Source organism: Daucus carota, chromosome 2 (genome assembly GCF_001625215.2).
Source record: "Daucus carota subsp. sativus chromosome 2, DH1 v3.0, whole genome shotgun sequence".
Taxonomy (NCBI): Eukaryota; Viridiplantae; Streptophyta; class Magnoliopsida; order Apiales; family Apiaceae; genus Daucus; species Daucus carota.
Window position 1 is genome coordinate 49541204 of NC_030382.2, and position 21616 is coordinate 49562819.

The 21616-nt window shown below is 34.5% G+C and overlaps 4 protein-coding genes and 1 long non-coding RNA gene across 5 annotated transcripts; 3 read left to right on the forward strand and 2 right to left on the reverse strand.

The window, feature by feature from the left end:
• The first annotated feature begins 2910 nt into the window (after positions 1-2910).
• LOC108208493 (uncharacterized) lies at positions 2911-4413 on the forward strand. Its single transcript, XM_017379027.2, has 3 exons — positions 2911-3065; positions 3454-3780; positions 3894-4413. The coding sequence occupies exons 1-3, from the start codon at positions 3014-3016 to the stop codon at positions 4271-4273; spliced, it is 759 nt and encodes a 252-aa protein (XP_017234516.1). The 5' UTR covers positions 2911-3013; the 3' UTR covers positions 4274-4413.
• Positions 4414-5618: 1205 nt separating this feature from the next.
• On the forward strand, positions 5619-6701 carry LOC108207697 (uncharacterized). The gene is made up of 2 exons (XM_017378132.2): positions 5619-6079; positions 6282-6701. Exons 1-2 carry the CDS (start codon positions 5689-5691, stop codon positions 6470-6472), a joined length of 582 nt encoding a protein of 193 aa, XP_017233621.1. The 5' UTR covers positions 5619-5688; the 3' UTR covers positions 6473-6701.
• A 289-nt stretch (positions 6702-6990) lies between these two features.
• Positions 6991-9074, reverse strand: LOC108206774 (uncharacterized). The gene is made up of 3 exons (XM_017377177.2): positions 8793-9074; positions 8280-8356; positions 6991-7273 (listed from the first exon to the last, which is right to left on the reverse strand). The coding sequence occupies exons 1-3, from the start codon at positions 8891-8893 to the stop codon at positions 7134-7136; spliced, it is 318 nt and encodes a 105-aa protein (XP_017232666.1). The 5' UTR covers positions 8894-9074; the 3' UTR covers positions 6991-7133.
• A 1448-nt stretch (positions 9075-10522) lies between these two features.
• On the forward strand, positions 10523-12123 carry LOC135150207 (uncharacterized). Its single transcript, XR_010288490.1, has 3 exons — positions 10523-10732; positions 11918-11956; positions 12095-12123. It is a non-coding gene; the product is annotated as an uncharacterized LOC135150207 (long non-coding RNA).
• A 2271-nt stretch (positions 12124-14394) lies between these two features.
• LOC108209718 (uncharacterized) lies at positions 14395-19098 on the reverse strand. The gene is made up of 3 exons (XM_017380778.2): positions 18760-19098; positions 15271-17668; positions 14395-15120 (listed from the first exon to the last, which is right to left on the reverse strand). The coding sequence occupies exons 2-3, from the start codon at positions 17593-17595 to the stop codon at positions 14842-14844; spliced, it is 2604 nt and encodes an 867-aa protein (XP_017236267.1). The 5' UTR covers positions 17596-17668; positions 18760-19098; the 3' UTR covers positions 14395-14841.
• Between the last annotated feature and the right edge of the window lie 2518 nt (positions 19099-21616).

Here is a 21616-nt window from a genome sequence, read left to right on the forward strand (position 1 = left end):
GTAGTAGAAGTATTCTTAAAAAATTGTTAATAGACACGAGCAGACTTAAGCAATTTCTTAATCAACCGAAATCCCGTAATTGAGCACTCACGCTCCATTAGAATGTGAAAGGGATCAAGGAAATCATTCACTGCCAAGACAGTGCGAGGATGACAAACACGCCCCGTTTTCTATGGTGGGCGCCAATGGATAACTTAAATTATTTTGCAGTATATTTGATAAAATTACACTATTCAATCAAAATATTATTTCTTCGGTCCTGAAATTATTGACAATTAATAAAATTATTAAAATCAAACAAACTCAAATTTAATTGTATATTATATATTATTTATTGACGATTTTACCAGCTTAAAATAGCATCTAATAAAAAATATGATTTCCATTTTTATGACACTTTCTTCATGATTTTTGTGTCTAATAATAAATAATAAATAATAAATAAATTTAGTAGTATGATTAAATCATAGGACATAGAAGACGACGACAGGAACCATTGCGAATTTAAAGTTTAAAAATACACACGATGCATATGAATTCCCATTAACCGATTGCGTGCCCTGCCGGTGGGGTAACACTACCAGGAAATAATAATGCAACAACCAACTCAAAGTTCAAGGTGATTTTCTCATTAATAAAGTATAAACCACTACTATCTGTATCTGGCATCTGTTTTACGTCGCTGGAACCTGGACAACAAAAATTGACTATTTAATTAAATAGAATTTGAATTTGAACTTTAACTATTTTGTCAATCAAATTTGTTAGTTTTGAGTATTGACCGAACATTATATTAAAAAGTATTGTGAAAAATACGAATCAGATTTAATGAGTAAAAACAGACGATAAAAATTAATCTAACTTAATTAAATTCAAAATTCATTTTGATAGATATAAAATAATAATTAATCAGTAATTAATTACTGATTTTTATTCGATAGTGGTTAGGCCCGGTACTTGGGAAATACGGCTTAGAGCAACTCCAGCAGCTTCCCTATATCATGTTCTAAGTCCAATTATAAGGAATGTGACATAAATTAGTGCTCCAGCAGTGTTTTAGAAGTGCTAGAAGTGCCTTAAATCACTAGGATCCTCCTTCTATGCCTTATTAATGAGGCACCACTAGTCATGCCTTATTTAATTTCTTTAATAAAAAAAATCATTTCTCTCTCTTATTGTAACTTATTTTCTCTTTCTTCCTTCCATCTTTTATCAATCTCTTTCCAAATTTATTATTATAATAATTATAAGGAATGCATTATAAGGATCATTGTTGGAGTTGAAATACAAAATCTTGTCCTAAATCACTAGGATTCAATATTTTATAATATTTATAAGGAAGACACTAAAATACTACTGGAGATGCTCTTGAAAGGGAGGAAACGCCTGCCGTGCCTGCCGTGCCACCTTATAAAGGGGGAAACGCCTAACGTGCTTTTAGTGGCCTGGTTGAGAAGAGTGTAAGGACGAGTAAAAACGGCCCACGCGACAATAATACGTAAGCCCAGGATTTAAGGCAAAAGAAGTAGTTAGAAACTGAAGTTGCCAGTTCCAGACCTCGTTTCGTATGCTAAAATCTAAACTGTTGCAAAGGGCCAAAAAACTCAACAGAAAAGCAAGGCCCTGTTTGCGTAGGGCCCAAAAACTTAACAGAAAAACTAAAGCCCCGTTCGCGGTTACATTTGAGTTCAAATATTTTGACTAAACAGAATTGAATGAGCTCGTTCTTTTTAATGAAAAATATGAATCTAGAAATGAATTGTTTTCAGGATAATTCTAGATTTCTACCGTTGTATTAATACTCGTTTTAAGAAGATGTGAATGTTTTGAATTATAAGATGTTCTCACTAATCTATGCAACATTTAATTTTTTTTCCTCCATTGTCCTCACACTCTCTCCTCATTTATTAATTACTCAATTGTGTTTACATGTAGATACATAAGTTTTTTAAGGTCAAAAGTGTAAAATAAAGCCCCTATTGAATGCATATTTAACTCTCTTGCTATGTGAAAAAAGTCATCAAACGACCTTAAAATAAAAACAGAGGGAGTAGTTTCTAGTTTGAGCTATATCTGTTATGATGAAACGGTGTCTGAAAACTTGTGCACGTCTCGACTAATCCGGCCAGATAATATAATAATGAATCTTTTGAATTAATTGATGTCATACATGCTGTACTATATTCACTGAGACCTTTTTTATTTTCTTAGAACATTTTCAACTTTTTTAGTTAAAATAATTAATTAAATAGATATAAAATTATGATTACGTAAATATTTGAATTTATGATGAGTTTGTGTCCGATGAGACTTATCATAATGACTAAATATTTTATAAAAATAATAAATATTTATTATTATAAATAATATATTATTTTAATATGATAATAGACGACGTACAATCTAATAAGAGATGGACTAAACTTTTAGATGCGAGAAATGCATTGAAGTGGTAATTTTTTGATATAATGTTATATAATTTTCAATTATGATACTAATCATGTATTTTTAGATAAAGATTTTAGAAGATGTGAAAAATGCTCTGATAGGTTCAATCAAATTTTGGCGGAACAAAGTACAACTGTACAAGAGACAAAGAACCAAATGTCGCAGAAATTCCAATACAATTATTCTAAATATCTGTTTATTATTAATTGGTGACAAGAACTATAGATATTCGACAGGGACCGTGGATTTTACGGTGAAGTTGAAGCAGCCGGCTATGCTTGCGGAGTGCCTTATATGATTCATATCAATTTCGCAAGAATAATTGATATATTAATCATTTTAATCGAGAACAGCCTAATGAAAGTTGTACAACTCTGTTTTGTTACAATTAGAACACCACACGTACTATTATTAGTATTCTTCCTCTGTCTTACTTAGATTTCTTATTACTACTCAAATGTCCTCCTTTGTTGTGGATGTCGCACAATGCGTGTATATAACCAACCCTTTAAGCTATTGTGAGTTATATGTAAGTCAGCCAAGCACCACTTTATACATTTAGAAAATGGCAATGATCATCTTCATTGTCCTGTCTTTCTTTCTCCAGGGAGCACTTGGTATGTATAAATTTACTCTTGTCCTTCTTATCAAATATACGTGTGTACTTATGCCTATTGCGTTCCTCACTCGAAATCCGCATTTTTAATTACGTCACTACGACCTCACAATATGTTACTTGCTTAAAAACCCGTTCTTTTTAGTCGGAAAGTGATATACTAGGCCCACGTTAATGAAACGATATATAAAGCTAGTAACAAATAATTCTAAAGTAATATTTAGAATTTTAATCTTAAATTGAGGATGTTAAATAAAAAAGAACGGCTCGGATACCATGTTAGTTACTAACTCTGACAAAACCAGAATGTGTTAACAAGAAAGATTGATATGCATTTCATGCTTGTGTGTTAATGAATTAAGTTTCTTCATTTTGTTGTGGAAATTCAGGTGAAATTATATGTGAGCAGCTGCCTGTTCAGATGTGCACCTTTTCAGTTGCATCAACAGGAAACCGATGTGTATTAGAGTCGTATGTCTCAAATGCCGGAAGTACAGAGTTGCAATGCAAGACCTCAGATGTATTTGCCGAAAACGTGGCTCAATGGATTGAGGATGATCACTGTGTAGAAGTTTGTGGAGTCGACAGAAAGACAGTTGGAATTTCCTCAGACTCTCTGTCCGAGCCTCGGATCATTGCCAGTGTCTGTTCAACAGCATGTTATGATAACTGCCCTAATATTGTTGATCTATACTACAACATGGCTCTAGCAGAAGGTGCATTTTACTTAACTAAAACACAACATTCATTTATTCGCCTATTCGGTCTTTTCAATGCAAGAAATCCTACAAATAAATTCTAAACATTTGGCTGTAAATGATGATTTCAGGATCCTACCTTCCAAATTTGTGCAAGGCACAGAATGCAATGTCTCGTCGCGAAATGAGTCAAGTTAATGCTTGGGCTCCAGCTGCAGCTAATGCTGAATCCGATAAATCTGATGCTTGGGCACCAGCTCCAGTTGGTGCTATACCTATAATTCCTATTCTTTTCCCACCGACTCCAGCTCCAGTTAGTGTCATACCTGTAATTCCTATTCTATTCCCACCGGCTCCTGCTCCAAGTCACGCTGAATCTGCTGAATCTGTTGCCTCGGCACCACCTTCAACTATACCTTTTGTACCTCTTCCTTTGGCACCAACTCCACTTGTTGCACCTCCCTTCCCTATTTCCTGGCCTCCAGCTCCAGTTCCAGCCTCAGATAATTAATTTCGTCATTTCCCATGGATTCAGCATGATTCATGAAGAATAAATTCGGCTGTAACTCATTCGAAGAGCATATCTGATGTATGGATTCATCTTGTTTAAAAGTGACTGATATTAAAGATATTTGAATTTTGATTAGTTCAGCAATGATAATAAATTGTTCTAACTGGTATAATTGTCACTCTTAGTACTCTGTTTTTTGAAACATGCCAATGCGGCCATGCCTATTTCAACAATAAATTAAGAGTGAAATGCAAAATCAATTCTACTAAAAAGTATATGTTCTCACAATTATCTGTCAGATACCCGTAACAAAGATGAATGTAATTTTTTTAGCGATTTTGATTTTTATTTATAACAAATTCGATTGCTGACATGCATTTAGTAATATATATACAATTTAATCTGTTTAGAGATAATATAATAATAATAACCTGACTCGATATAGAGATAACTATTTATAGAAAATATAATAGAAAAAAATCTGGTTCGATATAGAGATAAGAAACAATCTAATAAGGATCTCTTCTCTGAGAATGTGCTTTTAACAATTTTTTCAATTGGTAAAGAAAAATGGTTTCGTCATTAAAAACCCATTATTTTTTGAGTAGAATCGGACACAACAAGAAAAGTTGGTTTACGTTATGAAGAACTCTTTTTATCCACTTCTATATCAGATATTTTAGCCCATTAACGATTCTGAAATTTTTCATAATTGAAGCATAATCTACAAGAGACTCGTGAGATATGATTCACTTGGCAGACAAATCTCGCCAATCAAAAATTTTCCATACCGTCGTTTGGCACAAATCTAGCCAGTCAAATTTTTTTTTGTCAGTGTCATTTCATGTATGTAATATCATTTGAATATTTTTGGTACTTCTGTCACTGTGATAATTATATTTATTGAATTCAATCTACGCAGAAAGAAAAAAAATGATGACCGCTAGATGTATACTTCTTCTTAGTTTAACAGAACTAGTATTTGATATCATGTAATTTTGTGACTAATAATTCACTTCTGCTGCAAACGATCACATCCCCTGAATCAAAAAGTGCATTATACTCTACTCCGGCTCCAGGCCAATTAACAAGTCTTCGGCCCTAAAAAATGTTCAAGTAGTGACAAACAAAAGTAGCTTAGCTTTTGCTCTCCAACCTTAAACTTCTGTTCAGACTTGCTAAGTTCAAAAAACTGTCGCAATCTCAGTCAACATAATGAATGCTAAATTTTAGGAGTTATGTGTGAACAAATTTTTATTCAGTCCACACATGCATGACACTCTTGTGCGCTGCCTTGTCATTTCATGTTCTAAAACCCCCTATAAATTCAATCTTCTGCAAATTCTGTATCATATCAATTACCAACACATTCATACATTTATCAAATCTCGAACTTCACTACTCTTATTCATAAAATGGCAAAATTGGCAATGATCGTTTTCTTTGTTTTTTCTGTTTTGCTCAATGGAGCTCTAGGTGAGGTTATCTGCAACGAATTGCCTAATGAGATGTGTTCATTCTCTGTCTCGTCTGCTGGAAAGCGATGTTTGTTAGAGACTTCCGCTGTGATGAACGATGAGACGGTGAAATTTGAATGCAAGAGCTCAGAGGTGGTTGTGGAAAATCTTGCAAACTGGATTGAGAGTGATGAATGTGTGTCTTCGTGTGGAGTTGATAGACGTTCTGTTGGGATTTCGTCTGATTCACTGATGGAGCCACGTTTCACTGCCAAGCTTTGCTCATCAGCTTGCAGCCAGAACTGTGCAAATATTGTAGACCTCTACAACAATCTAGCTCTCGCTGAAGGTAATGGTTCTACTTATTATTCCTGATCACTATTTTAATAGTTCTAGTAAAAGTTATCAATGAAAATACTTTGACTTTATCCTGACGGATACCCCTCTTAAGCTGAAAGTTAAAAACTCAAGATTTAAGACCTGTCATAGGCGAGCATACCATTATTTTTTTATGCAATTGATCAATCCTTGTAAATTTTGTGTTTTTGCAGGAGTCGTTTTGGCTGATCTATGTAAGGTGCAACAAAGCATGCCACGACGTGCAATGAGTCAGCTTCTGAGTTCTGGTTCAGCTGCTGGTCCGATATCCGCTGCTCAGGCTCCTCTGTCTGCTGCTCAGGCTTCTCTGTCTGCTGCACAAGGTCCATCGGCTTCAGTTGCTTGTGCCCCTGCTGACATATAATCAGAAGGCTCACAGCAGTCACTTCATTTCTGTCTATTGTTAAATATTTTACTTGACACAAACTTTGATTTGTAGAAGAATACTTTGTTCCTGTGTTGTGCACATAGAAAAATGTTGGGGGAAGGAAGATTGTTGTAATAGCAAGTTATTGATCACTGTAAAATTATCTGCATTTGAGATGGTTTACTAATACCCAGTTTTAAAGTCTGTTATCTTCTCCCATTATAAATAGTTGGCCTGTCTTCTTATATATTTATTCAACACATCAGCATTGTTGATATTTTTATAGATAAATTCGACTTTTTTTTCCTTTTAAATGTGCAAATTATTCTTTTTCGACATGCCTCAATTTTGACTGCAAAATGAGCCCTCCAAACAATCAAAAGCAAAAAGATTTCAAATAATAATTTTCTTATGTTTTAAGGTTGTTGATGATTGTATGGAACGGGAATAATGTAGATGTGAAATAAAATTAAATGATAAACAATATTATATAGAAAAAAACAGTACACATGGACTTTTGAAAATATAATTTATAAAAAAATGGAAAAATTTCCATTGAATAAAAAAAATTCAAATATAGCTCTATTACAAAGCCAATAATGTATTAACAAGTCATGAGTGACTTGTCAATTAAAATAAATGAAAACACAAGAGAGTTCTATTGTTCCATGTTCATGGCTTCAAGAGCTTGCTTGTTTTTAAAATCTTGAACAACTTGTTCAAAGGTTTTCCTAGCATGCTGGCAAATCATCAATAAATCCTGGCAGGAATCTTTCAATATTTCATTTGCTGGATCTCCTGCAAATTAAGATAGAAGCCAATTGAAAAATTCATTCATTAGACAAGCTTCAACAAGGAGAATCATGTGGGAAACCCAATTTTTATATTTGTCACAAAATTTATGTTTGGTTGGCAATAAACTTGAACTAGTTACAAACTGGAGCACGAGAATTCACCAAAGAGCGAACTGAATAACTCTGGGTATTAGCAACAATTTCCTTCATTGTGCGCAGGCTAAGTTGGAATCAAATAGGCAATGTAATGGTGTATAATAATTAAGCATAACATATGTCAAGAATGGAGCCACAAGGTTGGATCAGAATGGAGGCGAACATCTCTAATAACAAAACTTAATGATAGTGAGGTATCCTGCTTCTCAATTTATAAGGCCATACGTTTCCATGAGTAGGGTAATGTTGGTTTAAGGCTATCCATACATGGTTATTGCCCTGAAACAGAGCCTTGGTTTAAAGGACCTTTAATCATACAATTTGTAAGCTAACAAAGTCACGGTCTCCTGTTCAATGTTGGTTACATAAACAGAGGGACTGCGTATGTGTTTGCATGCAGAAAGAATGCAATGAAGAGCAGAAGAGACGGGGAGACATTTAAAACCAACAGAAGGGGGAAATCAAGTAGTCCACTGGAGGAACGTTATATATATATTAGTGAAAGCAGGACTATAACAGGAGGCCTCCATTCCCTTCTCAGGTTTCACATTCACGGCCTTACCATGGGGGAATAGGGAAGAAAATAGCCTTTTCTACTAGGCTATCCGGGATCCTCAGCCTACCTTTACTATTTTCTGCTCTTTCAGACAAGTAAGAATAAGTAAAATACTAACATCTAGTAGATTCCTCAATAAACTATGATCCACAATGAAGGACTATTTATTATGTAGGAAGAAACTAAATGAAAAAACTCAGCAGATAAATAACAAATTAAGCAGGTAAATAAAGCAAACAATTTAATACCAAAAAATTTATAGCAATAGCCAAAAGATTAAAAAAAACACAAGCTTTACCAGTAGTCTGCACTCTTATATTCACCCGAGGTTGCGATGGATGAGGAATGCTGTATCCGCAAAATGTGACTCTCGGACTGCAAAATATGCGCAAATGAACTCTTGTTAATTCATACTCCAAATAGATGCTCTTAAGTACATACACACTTAATTTAGGTGACATACAACGTAAATCTATTGTCAATACAAAGGGGGTACTTTTATAATCACAGAACTTGATAATAAAATCACACCATGTACCTACCTCTGGGCATTTTCTCAAAAAAACTATGTCGGAATTATTATAAAAAAGAGCCCGAAATCAAGAACACACAACATTTAGGAACAATTCTACTACAGAAGAACATATACAAAACACAGAGCTTTATCCACCATGACTTAAAAGGTGAAAATCGCGTGTAAAAACACTTGATTATTCCAGGAAGCACGCAAAAAATTCTAACAAGGTAACACAAGAAGTAAACAGAGGTGAAGAAATGAAAGATGTAAGTAGTAAAGGGAGCAAGTACAAACTCTTGATTGAGGGAGAAACGGAGCGTATTGGCGAGGGTGTGATCTTCATCTGTGAATGAAAATGTGGAGGCTGAATCATCCTCAGCTGAACCATGTTCCATCTTCAATTATCAATCAATAACAATAGCAATACTAAGCTTTATTCAATCTGGTGATGGACGAGAGAGAGAGAGAGATAATCGGGCTTTAAAACCCTAGATAAACCCAACCCCTCTTCTGTGTGCTGTACTGCTATGTCTTAATTTAGGGTTTATCTCCCTCCCTCTAGTCTCTACTGTATGTCTGTATCCCCTTTTTATTTGAAAAAACCCGAAATCAACTAATTGACGGAGATGATTAGTTGATTAATTTAATATATTAATTAAAAATAAAATAAAATATTGAATTTTAAACAAATATATTATAATTAATCAGATTTTTAAAATTATCATTACAATTTAATTAAATAATTTAGCATTTGAAAATCGTCAAAATAAATGATAAAATGCTAAAGTAGTACAATATTTATTACTACTAGCTAATTACAAAATTTATTCATCACCAACAAATAAATAAGTAATAATGACTAAAATTATGTTGACATCTAATTTCCGCTAATTATCATCATAACAAAATATAGGGGCTTACTCCACTAGAAACTAAATTAGCCTAGAAACTAGAAACTGGTCCCTGGACAATTTTTCATCACTGTTTTTAACTACAAAAATTACTCATTTGTATATCAGGAATCACTATTTTATATATGCAAAATATGACAAATATAAGTATATAAATACACATATATGCAACGTATATCATCATCATCTTCAATCATACGGCATTAATTAAGCTCCCAGCATAATTATCAACCCCTCCCACTAACCCCGTCGTCATCTACAACCATGATTTGTCTATCACCCTTTGTCATCATAACTTGCCATTACTAACGATTATCTACCATCACCACACACCTCATCCCGTCATTTGCTACCATCATGGACCTCCTATAACTATAATTGATCATCAATAATTGACCACCAATATTAATCATAAGTAAATCTTCTCAATTATCAAAGATAATAACTGATGATTTTACTGCATAACATAGTGATTAACAACATAGAAATTAGTGATTTTTATAGTTGTAAACAGTGATCGAAGGAGTGGTTTCTAGTTTCTAGAATAATATTGGTTTCTATTTGATCAGTTGCCACAAAATATATATGATACGGACGGCTCCGATTGGGTCTCAACATGAGTATATAAAGCATAAACCCCGATCCTAAAACCCCAAATTTGTTAATAGCACCCCTCACATCTCTGATATCTCTCTCCAATCTAATTCAAACCAAGGTATACATGTCTCTCTACATATGTGTTTATTGTTGTTTTTTCTTGTATGTCATTGCATTTTATTATATAATAAAGCATGATTTAATGTGTTATTTTTATACTAGAACAGGGACAATGGCTGCCACTACTAATACACCTCCCCAAGTTGACAAGGAACAGGTGTTTTGCCTTGCTCTTATATTACCCTCGTGTGTATTTTTTTTTTCCTTTGTATGTTGGTGCATGTATATCTGCATTTTGTTCGAGAAATTCGGGTTTTTTATAATGTTTTCTTGACTGATTTGTTATGACAGTCAGTTTTTTATATAATTTTTTTTATCATGTTTATGAGTGTTTCGAATGAAGTTTGGTGTATTGACAGTTCTTGCTGACCTAAAGCTAGTTTTTGAGTTCGAGGGTTAGCATATTTTACCGACTTAGACATGCACGATTGATTCTGGATTAATGCGCTGCATTGGCTATGTGATTATAGGAGTGCACTTTTGTCCTTCTGGTCTTTCTTTTGATCGGATTAAGGAGGTGATTGGATCTTCTTTCCTGACCTTACATATGCAGATATTTGGCATGGCGGGAATGGAGATGGAATTTAGAGTCGAAATGTTTAATAAGTAAGATTTTTCATTTGTACACTGATGTATTTTGTTCCTGCAATGTTTACACTACATGTCAAGTCCCTATTTAAAGATAATTTTATCACGTGTGCGGCATCACTGAATGGTTATGTAGTGAAAAGGTTGGTCTGACTCAGTTGTTATACTTTAGATGCAGTATATATTTGGAGTTTTGTAGGTAAATGCCATCTTTCATCTATAATTTGACATGCCATTAACTTTCTTCCCGGTACTAGTCTCCTTTCAGGAAATAAAAATTGACTTACAATGCAGATTTAGTGAATTGAGAGATTAAAAAAGATATATATTGATCAGAGAAAACAGAGAACTAGACTGAAACAGATTGCATATATAGGAACTTATCTAAATAGATATAAAGATTAAAGGGAGAAGGGAAAGATGGTGAAAAGAATTCAAATAAAGAAAATATTGGGTTCAGTATTTGATATTGCAGTGCAGTGCAAGTTGAACTAGCTTTGACCATGATTTTGACTTACCTTACATCCATACAAGTTACTCAACAAAGCTATTTAAGTATTGGTGTCACTTGATAATGGCATTCCTGACATCCTTTTCCTTAAATTATACTATATCCTCATGGAGGGCCGAATTATGCTGGATAGTTTAAAATAGATCATCATCCTTACAAGTAGCTCGTCTACGCTACAATACTGCATACTTGCAACTGAATCAAAAGCTGATGTATTGCTCTGTGGTCACATAGAAGTTTGAATAATCCATCAATCCAATGCCCTAAGAGATCCTATATCAAAAACTCTTGGAGAGTTCAAAAGAGGGAGTTATTGGGAGATTTTGGCTGATATATTGATTTCTTAAGCCAACAGACACGTGGAATGCACCCCAGATCCAGATATTCATCAGTTCAGATGAATTTGGCATCCCTAATAATAAGCTAATCAGTGGCGTTCCCTGTCACACATTAGTTCTGGAGTTGCTTAATAATGAATTGGTGTAAACATGAGCACATACTTATAGATTGCATTTGGACTATGTTTTTTAGTTTGACAGGGGCCTGCATAGACAACGGTATAGTGCTTAAAAATAAAGCTGAATTTTGATTTTATCTTTTTGCATTAAGGTTTCATTAACCTCTATGTGCAGTTTTGTTACTCCCAGAATCTGGATCTTTGTCTTAACAGTTATTTTTCTATTCTGACTCAGGCTTACTCAGACCTGTTTTAAAAAATGTACCGAGCAAAGGTACTGTTTTCTTATGTCACCTTCTATTGTCTTTAATAGAGTAAAAAATTTGCATCAACATACAAGTGTTTGCTTTTTTATTCTTTGTCATCATTTTCATTTCTTTTGTTGTTGCTGTTTTGATTTAAATGATTATAGGTATAAAGAATGTGAACTGAACTTGGGTGAAACCAAATGCATTGACGATTGTGTTTCAAAATATTGGCAAGTAAGTTATTTAATTCTCTCAAATCCTCTTTCTCTATTGCAATTACATAAATTATTATAAGAAAGGTTGTGAAGGTGCTACTGGCATGTTTTCAACATTATACACATTATTCCTTTATTAAGATACCAAACCTGTCACTGTAATCTGTCATTTTGTTATTATATTGTTTCTCGAAGGAAATTGAGCTAGGATTGTATGTTTTGATGGTAGTAGTGAACTTATAGAAAAATGTGGGTGGCGATTCCTCATGACCAGGGTTTTATACTATTGACCAAATTGTAGCCAAAGAGGTGTTTATATTTTGGCTGAGGGTAACTGGGATGTTATTAGGAGTCTGAGAATGTTTAATACGAGGCTGTTTATCATGTTCAAGTTAGTGTTTCTGTGTTGCTGCTGATATTTTTTTATTGTAAAGTACTCTCGACGCTTTTTTCTTGCAAAATTTTACTTCTATCCTCTCAAATTTCTACTCTTTCGTTTTTTGCATTTTTTTTAAAGTTCTTTTAAAATAGGCTTAAAAAAGGAAGTATCTTCAAAAGCCTTCGGTTGGTGATTTCCTTAGTTAGAGACTATCTGCACTACAATGTAAAATACAAGACACATACATACAACCTTCATACTGTTATTGACTTTGAAAGTTTTAGTAACTGAATAGAAACATTTTAAGGGCGAGGCCAATGGTGATGTTAAAATAGGTGGAGCTATTGCTATAATTTATCACCAAAAAGTATATATAACACTCTATATTTTGTGCTATATATAGCACGGACCATAGCATTGTGCTATTTTAGCACAAGGTTTAGCACACCATTAGAGTGGTGGATCTTACCTTTTGTTTTATAATATAGCTATAGCAGCACACCATTGGCTATGCTTTAATAGCTCCTGGTTCTGTTTAGCTCTTGTAATATTGTTGGCTAGAGAGTTTGTCTCCTAAATCCTAATGATAATATACGGCGAGGTGCAGTTTCATAGATTAATAATCTTATATTTCATATATATTGCAGGTCACTAATATGATTGGTCAGCTACTTTGTAATGGCAAACCATCTATGTGATTCTGAATTTTTGATCAAGCAAACTTGGATGAGATATTTTTGCTTTCTATATTAAGTAGATGATATGAGTTCCAGAGGTAAACGAGTTAGTGCATCTTCCAAGTTCATACCAGCTTATTAAATTAGTAACAGTATGTGACTGGGGATGCAGAATAATTTTGGGTCTTCCATATATGAATATTTTTTAAGTCACAATCTGTTGCATACTATAATGAAAGTGTATGCAAACAAATATATGGTATTATTGACAATAAATATTATTTTGTCCTCATCTGCTAGTAGAATCATGGCCATATAATCTCTTTTTAATGGGCCATTTGCGGAAAATTTTGATACACTTGCACAATGCTTTCAATGATGTTTACAGGGATATCTGCTAAGGTATACGTTGGCCACAGGTTCTCTGATCATAACCTTTCTGCCAATGAATCTTGACCGATTTAGGTCATAGTAAATCGGTCTAGATTCAGATTTGGTACCCAAGTTATGTGTATCAAGCGTTGTTGTAGGCAGCACACTGAATCTTGCTGCTAGTTTGCACTCCTGGGATAGACAAGCCTTTGGTTCAGGAACACATACATTCCAGGTTCACCTAAATGGAAGCAGCATTTCCCAGTTTCTACTTTCAAGAGGGAATCTCTATAGCTTAAAGCAAAAGTGAATCTGATGTAAAGAGAATCTTACTCCATTATTTGATTTACTAATTGAGCTCCATTATTTTCATCTCTTTTTAGACTACAGACAAATTTTAATCAGATGAAGAGGCCATAGTGATTGCACCACCATCCACTAACTAGGCAGAGGCCCATTGCCTTGATGACAGAAATCTGTGCTATTACAGCTTTACACAAAATGTCAATAAACAGAAAAGTTTTAGGCACAAAAGAAACCTTAATTTGTGGCGTTCTCTTCTCACTGATTGAGTAATTTGTGTATCATACCTTCCCTTTACATACTTTATACTGATCCATCCATAATCGCACCATCTCAGTTGGCTAAACGCTATTTCTGACGTAGAATTTTGACTAATCAGTGAGAAAAAACTCAGCTAAACATGCTTTCAACTAATTTACAATGCCTGTCACATAATGGTTAACAGATTGAGTGTCTGCATGTCATATTCATCTAGAACAGAATACATAGTAAACACTTTCGAAAATTAACAAAGTAGAAACTTAGAACAACACATATATTTATTTGGCCATTACTATTCTTTGCTTGGCCCTTGCTCATCAAGATTAAGGCACAATTTTTATCTAGAAGATAATAACCGGAGTTCTAAAAGTGTTCACCGGATCTAAACAACTAAACAACTAAACAACCTCATACTTAATTCTTCAAAACGCTCAAGTTGATACCTAACAGTGCTCACAGCTTAAGCATTAAAAGAATCAAGCTCAGTGAAGCACCCACTAATCAGAAGACTGACTTCTTTATTTGAACAGTCTATATAACTAAAGCTATTGATATTCACTGTGATACTTTGTTCCGATTACGAGAGCAAAGCCAGCAATGTTATTCTTATTTCTGTTATATAGCTTACGCCATTTAGATGCACACCTGATCATGAATTCTGATGATCGGTCAGAAGAACCTACATTGTTGTAGAATTTAGGTGTTTAGACTCTTCCAACAGGAGAATGAGGTGGCTGTGACACAAATCTGGCAGGAACATGTACTCCAACTAGTTTAGGAATCCTTAGTCCACAGTCATCCTGTAGTTTCTCCTCAAAAACATTGCTCGCTTGTTGAAGCTCAGATGGTATCGTACTGTCAAATACTGCAACACAAATGGAAAATGCTTGTAAAGCTGAGAGCTTCGAACTAAATTCCACCGAGAAGATACCGTTTTTGAGTGAAGACAGCGTGAAGAATGGAGTAGGTTGTTGAGCTTCTTCCTGCAAAGAAAATACAACAATATTAAGAATTTAAGTAGCAGACAGATATCCTTGCAAAAAAAAAAAAAAGAAAAGGAAGCAGACAGATGTCCAAAACTTCAGCAAAAAAACAACAAACTGAAGACAAGATGGTATATTTGAGAAGTATACCCGGGGTTGAGAAAAAAGTTCAAACTGGCCAGTAGGTTTCTGATTCTTGTTATTATTGTTGCCAAAAACTTTTACCTTACAGCCCAGATCCCAGCCCCCGCAATCACATTGGCCACCTGACAGCCATCGTTCAATCAATGGCGACGGTTCTCCTTTACTTGGCAGCCCATGATTTCCACCAGGTAGCAGCACTGTAGTGCTAAAAAGTTCTTGACTTTCAATAGAAAATCTATCCTCTTGAAGGTCACTTGAATAGGAAGAGCTTCTGACATTTTTTGTAGAATTTTCCAAACAGGTAACTATATTTCTTGGAAACTTGACAACTATGGCGGCAAGCTCATCATTTGCTTGCGTATCGCATATTTGATATTTTAGGTCCACTCCATATAATACAAACTCTCTAGTGCTCCACTGGTCAACACTGGGGTGTTCACCTATATTCGAGAATGCCAAATCAGAGACCTTCATCTGGGCAACTACATTTGGGACGAAATCTTTACCTTTGGACCCTTGATTTAACCAGCCTCCACTTTTTCTCGTCGTATCTTGAATGCTAAAGAATGTATATATCCAGGAGCCATCATTTTTTCTTGAAGAGAACTTTCTCAGAGTGGCTGCTAAAATATCACTGTTGTTGTCAACTGCAAACGTAAACACAGGAAGATCATCTTTGGATGAAACTTGAACATAAGCTTGCAATGTTGATGATCCCCGTACTTTATCACAACGTGTTCTGTCCAATTTAGCGGCCCTTAAATTTGTCATGTCTAATTTCTCTTTCAGTGGATGCACAGATGATAGTTCTCCTTGTTCATCAAAAGATGCAGATATCCTGGGAGTTGATGTCGATTTCTTTTGCGACTGATCAACTAATTTAAAGTTGGCTACTTTTGTCTTCAGCAGTGGAGTTAGCAACCTCTTCAAAGCACTAGAATGCTCTGTCCTTGCAGCATTATACTGATTACATGTTGCATCGCTCGGACAAAGAAAAGGATCAGCTATTTCCAAAGCAGCTCTGGCAGTAACATTTTCTGATCTCAACTGAGGTATATCTGAACTAATCCTGGATTTGCAACTTCTTTTTATACTGTTTAAGGTAAAACTTACCCTACGACTTGGTGAAAGGTTTCGCACCTCAGACTCTGACTTAGCGCTCTTCATACCTAATACTGTTGAGGTCTTGGTCGAAGCCAAATTTATAGGCATCAAACTTTGCTTCTCTTCTAGAATCTTGTTTGTTGCTTGCCTGACTGATTTGTTTGCACATGACGGTGAGCAGGAAAACTTCTGTTCCATATCAGGCTCGTCCCTGCCATCAATTTCATGAGTTATTCCGCATGAGTTTGAGATGCTGGGATTGAGCTCCGAACTGTAAACCTCGTCCATATAAAATACATCTGATCTCGTAGCAGAAGAATCTTCTAATTCCTGACTTTTTCTTGTCAGATTAAAAGGGCGAGAGTGGTCAGTCTCAGTGCTATCTTTCGGCATAGGGAGGATTACATCTTTGTAAGTGTTGGGGAAAGCATGATCAATGCTATCACAATAATGATTTTGCAACTTTTCTGATTCCTTTGTGGACACATCACCTTGGACTTTCAACTTCCCTTTTGAAGACTGCAGGTCTTTATCATTTTTGAAGTCCCTGGATGATCTTGTCTTGGAAATATCACTAGAGTCTAAATTTTCCCTCCTGCATTCTTTCAACTTGAGTTCTGAAAATTTTGTTGGGAAAACAGACTCTGCTGGGATATTTTGCTGTCTACCAGAGGGATAAGTTGAGATAGCATTGCTATCTGCATAGTCTGTAGCATTGCGGGCACTGGACTCAACATGTGTAGAGTGACCTTCTATTGGAGATATATTCAGGTACGATCGTAAAGGACGGTGCTCTTTCTGACCACTAGGAGAGCAGGTGCCATCACCTCTTCCGTATTTATTAGAGGTTCCATCTGTCCACAAGCTCGAGGAGGTAATGCTTCTTGATGTTGAACACCTGCTGCTAGGTCTTTGTGTATGGTGATTCTGCCAATTTTCTAATGTGTGCCAGTCAAGAACTCCAAGATTCAAGGGTTTCGCCTTAACTTTTTCTCCTTTCTCTAGATAGTTTGGCAATCTAGACATGTATTTAACGAGCTCGTCTTTCTGAAGTCCCTTGCTTCTACCCTGTTGCCTTTGGTGAATCCCTGAAGAAGATGGCTTCATAGTTGCATCCTTCTTTACTTCTGCAGGGAGGTCGACATAGGATGAGTTACGTTTCTCTGTTGTATACTCTTTTTGCAACTTGGCACTATTACTCCCGCTGGATGAGCAAGGACTATCCATTATTTAAAGTTTTTCTTGACCCCCTTTGGATTATTGATGCACCATCAGCTATTTAAATGGGTATGACTTCCATCTGCAGAAGAGATGTCATCAATAAATCAGTTTAAAATTTACACATAAATGACTAGAGAAACGAATGGACAAGGTCTACACGTACGAACATCTTTTTTCCAACTTCTAGAGTATCCATGAATTTGTAAAAACATAGGAACAATCTTGAAACAAGATGTTAACAGCAAACGACAGAAAGCAGCAACAGCTTCAGTTCAGTCTATAGTTCCAGAAAAATATTAAGCTGTGCAACATTGCTAGGCTTCGAGAATTTATTTCTCAGATGCAACATAGATCACAACTCTGCTAAACAAGTGGCTTCATATTATCATATAAATCTTCTAATGAAGTTAAAGTTCTAATTTATTTTCTGACAATTTTCGTAGCAACTTTATAGTTGTTATTTTGAGAAGAATAATGTCAGAACTTTAGGAAATCAAGTGTGTGTGTATTTGTGTTGTGTTTTCTTGTTAGAAGCCAAGGTAAAAGTAGAAAACAATTTGAATATCACCCAGCAAAATACCAGAGCCTAAAAGATATGTTACTCGCGTTGTAATTAAGATTGGAATGCGACTGTGACAGATGAAGCCAAAGAAAACGGGCAACAAATTTGAGGTGGTCCTAGGAAGCCCATTTGAATGAGTGATGAAGAGAACACACCAGTGAGACCTCTTTAATACCTGGCTGAGAGCTGTCAGCACTTGATTCTTTTTCAAAATTTTCACAGTTTTTCGAGATTGTTCTTAAAAACCCAGAGTCCTTAGGGAAATATCATCTGTAGCCTAAGGGGGTAAGATCATCTTCCAATTGGGAATTTCTGAGCAGGCTGCTGGGCATATTGGTTGAGTATAATGTAAAAAATCCACCAAAAAAGTCAAATGGGTTCAAAATTTTATAATTGCTGAACTTATAAGGGCAAACTAAAGGATTTCAAGAAATGCAGCATACAAAGAAAATTGTTAAAACCATTTTCGATCAAAATATTAACTGAAATCCCACAAAATATCAACTAAAAAAGCATGAAACAGAAGTCAGAAACAGCAAGATGCAAACAAATAATGAAGCATAAGCCATCTTTTAAAAGCACAAGCAAGAGAGATGAAAGAATGAAACCTGAGAAACACCCAGTATAGTAGAGAGATCAGTACTGAAGCAGTAGCCTTTTATTACCCAGACTTCAAGAAGATGAAAGACAGTAAAAAAGGAGCTAGGGAATGTGCAGAAACCTAGAAATGCATATACTCCACATGAAAGTGTGTTTGTGTTTTGTAAGAAAGAAGGCACACACACACATGTAGTAGTAGTAGGAGTATAATTTAAAGACAGGGATGAGGAGATGAGGAGGTCAGACACTAGTTTTGTGAGAGGAAATGTCAGAGAACAAGACAAGATTTTAGGGGTGAGTGGAACATGCATCGGACTGCTAAATTATGACATCCCTCCTTTTTATTTCTCACTTGTTTCTGCTTTCACATCCATCTAACACTTCCTACATTTTACAAATATTAACCAAAATGCATCTATTTGTTCCTATTAACTTCATGTTAAACTTCACATCAGATGTTTGAAAAATAAAGTACTGGGCTTCACTTAAATTGTGGGTTTTTTCTAAAAAAACCCCAAAATACATGCCTAGTTATGTTTGTGCGAGTTTATATTCATGTGATGAATAATTTAATGGTATGTTTGGGAATCAGGATTTCATTTGAAATTCTGAATTTAGTTAAATGCATTTTATTTTAATCTACGCATTCAAATGTTAATATAAATCCTGTTAATTGTATGTTTTTAAACGACCGCTAACTGAATTCAATCTGTACTAGTTAAGAATTAATATACGATTTTTTCAAAGAAAGACGTCAGAATAAAATAAGATAATTCTATGCATAAAAGCCTTGAAAAAAGTTCAGCCACTGTTGCAGCAGCCAACAGGTAGGAAATCATTTTAAACGAGAGGAATGCAGACGTTTAACGGATTGATTAACGGCCGTTACATTATATTTATATTGTATATAAATTGTAGTTATTCCTTTTGTTATAACTAGTTTTAGATAATTATCTTGCTTTTTATTGCATAACTACAGTTACTTGTGTTTATTTTGGGTCTTTTCCGGAAATAATTATTTTACAAATTAACTATTTTTATCAAAAAAATTATTATGGCAACCTTTGGCCATATTTTTGCAGATTTTTTTTAATTATATATATTTTTTATAATTTAAATTTATTGTTAAATAAAAAATATGTTTGAATTTAATTTCATTTAACAAATTATTTATACTTTTCGTCTTTTGGTTAATCTCAAGACCAGTCACACCATATTACACCCTATCATATAATAATATTTTTTGAATTTATATTACAGCTTCTTAATTTATATTTGTTCTATGAAAAGAATGTATTTAGTCCTATATTATTTAAAATATGATTGTATTAGTTTTATATATTTAGTAATTTAATATATATTAAAAGAAGCTATTTAGAAAAATTATCTGACCATTATATAAAATTTATCAAAATTTCCTAACTACATAATATTTAAACAATACTCAACGAATAAAAACTTAAATCTAAAACCTGACTTGGAGCATGCCTAAATGAAAGCGAACAGTCATTAATTTGTTGAGGTATATGTTGCAGTGTACAATGTCATTGACAGTTTGACAACGATTGACAAAGAAATGGTGGTGTGATTTTTATAAAAATCTAAAGTAAAATAAAACAGGGGACCTAGGAGTAGTAGTGTAGTACTCCTACATTTATCATAAATAATTAAATATTCCACCGCCTAAACTAATTTCATGTCCCCCTGGGCTCCCCCCTTCTTTCAAGGAATCTATGACACCATATTGACTTTCGGTTAGCATTGGACATGGGGCTCATAGCATCCTCGGCCCAAAACTCCGATCCGACTTGATTTATAATATCCTCCCTCCGTCCCGGTCAATAAGGCGCGACACGGATTTTAATATTTCAATATAAGATAGTTCCGTAAATTATTTTTAAGATTTTCTATTTTTTATAAAAATATAATATTTATATTTTATAAAAAAAAAAATTAAAAAAAAAGTTGTATAACTATGTTTTATAAGAGGCTTAAAAAGCGCGTCGAACAGTAAAAAAGAATCATATACAATTGACGGGGACATACGATTAATCTCATATTCTCATACTTGATTACGAGTATTATTTTTTCACTTTGATATAAATACCTAAAACAGTTATCAGCATTAAACTCTTTTTTTTGATGACCAGAAGGTTTTTATTGTTTACAAAATCTACTATCTTCAGGTGATCCAGGGACACATAGGTAGAACAGTACAAAGTATCTACAATCTGGGAGATAATATAAGGTTTATGAGATATTCTTTTAGCGGACGGGAAGATGATTGAATATGCTCAGTATAATAATCTGAATCTGCACCAAATCTCAAAAGCTGCATAAAACTGCTGGAGACTTTGCAACTTTAATGTCTTTTTGTGCTTTCTCCTTTTTATGTTTGGACTTTGGAGTATGATTCTTTATCTTTTTTGTTGGATACTCTTTTCTATGTGTACAATCATGTAAAAATCCACTTTTAATTTACCACACATCTTTCTCTTTCTGATCAAGTGCAGATATGAAATTTAAGCCAATAAGAAAAGCCAAGTTCTTGATAGATAATAAGTGTGATCGATGCATTATTCAAAAAAGTATTTTGCAACATAAGTGATTCTCAGTCAAGCAGTGATCACTAATGAACATCAGCTCAGGTCAAATTATGTTGTTCATCTTCAAAATCGTAAATTCAGAGATCATGAAGTAAGCAGGCCGAGGACTTGGCTCCTATGTCCTACTTAATTTCTTCGAGCTGATTATCCAAAGATGAAAGATGTTCTAATTCTAAGGACCTGTTTTGAGTCCTTATGAAGACCTAGTCCATATAAGTCGATGTGGTGAGGATCCTAAGAACAGTTCTCTGTCTCCGGA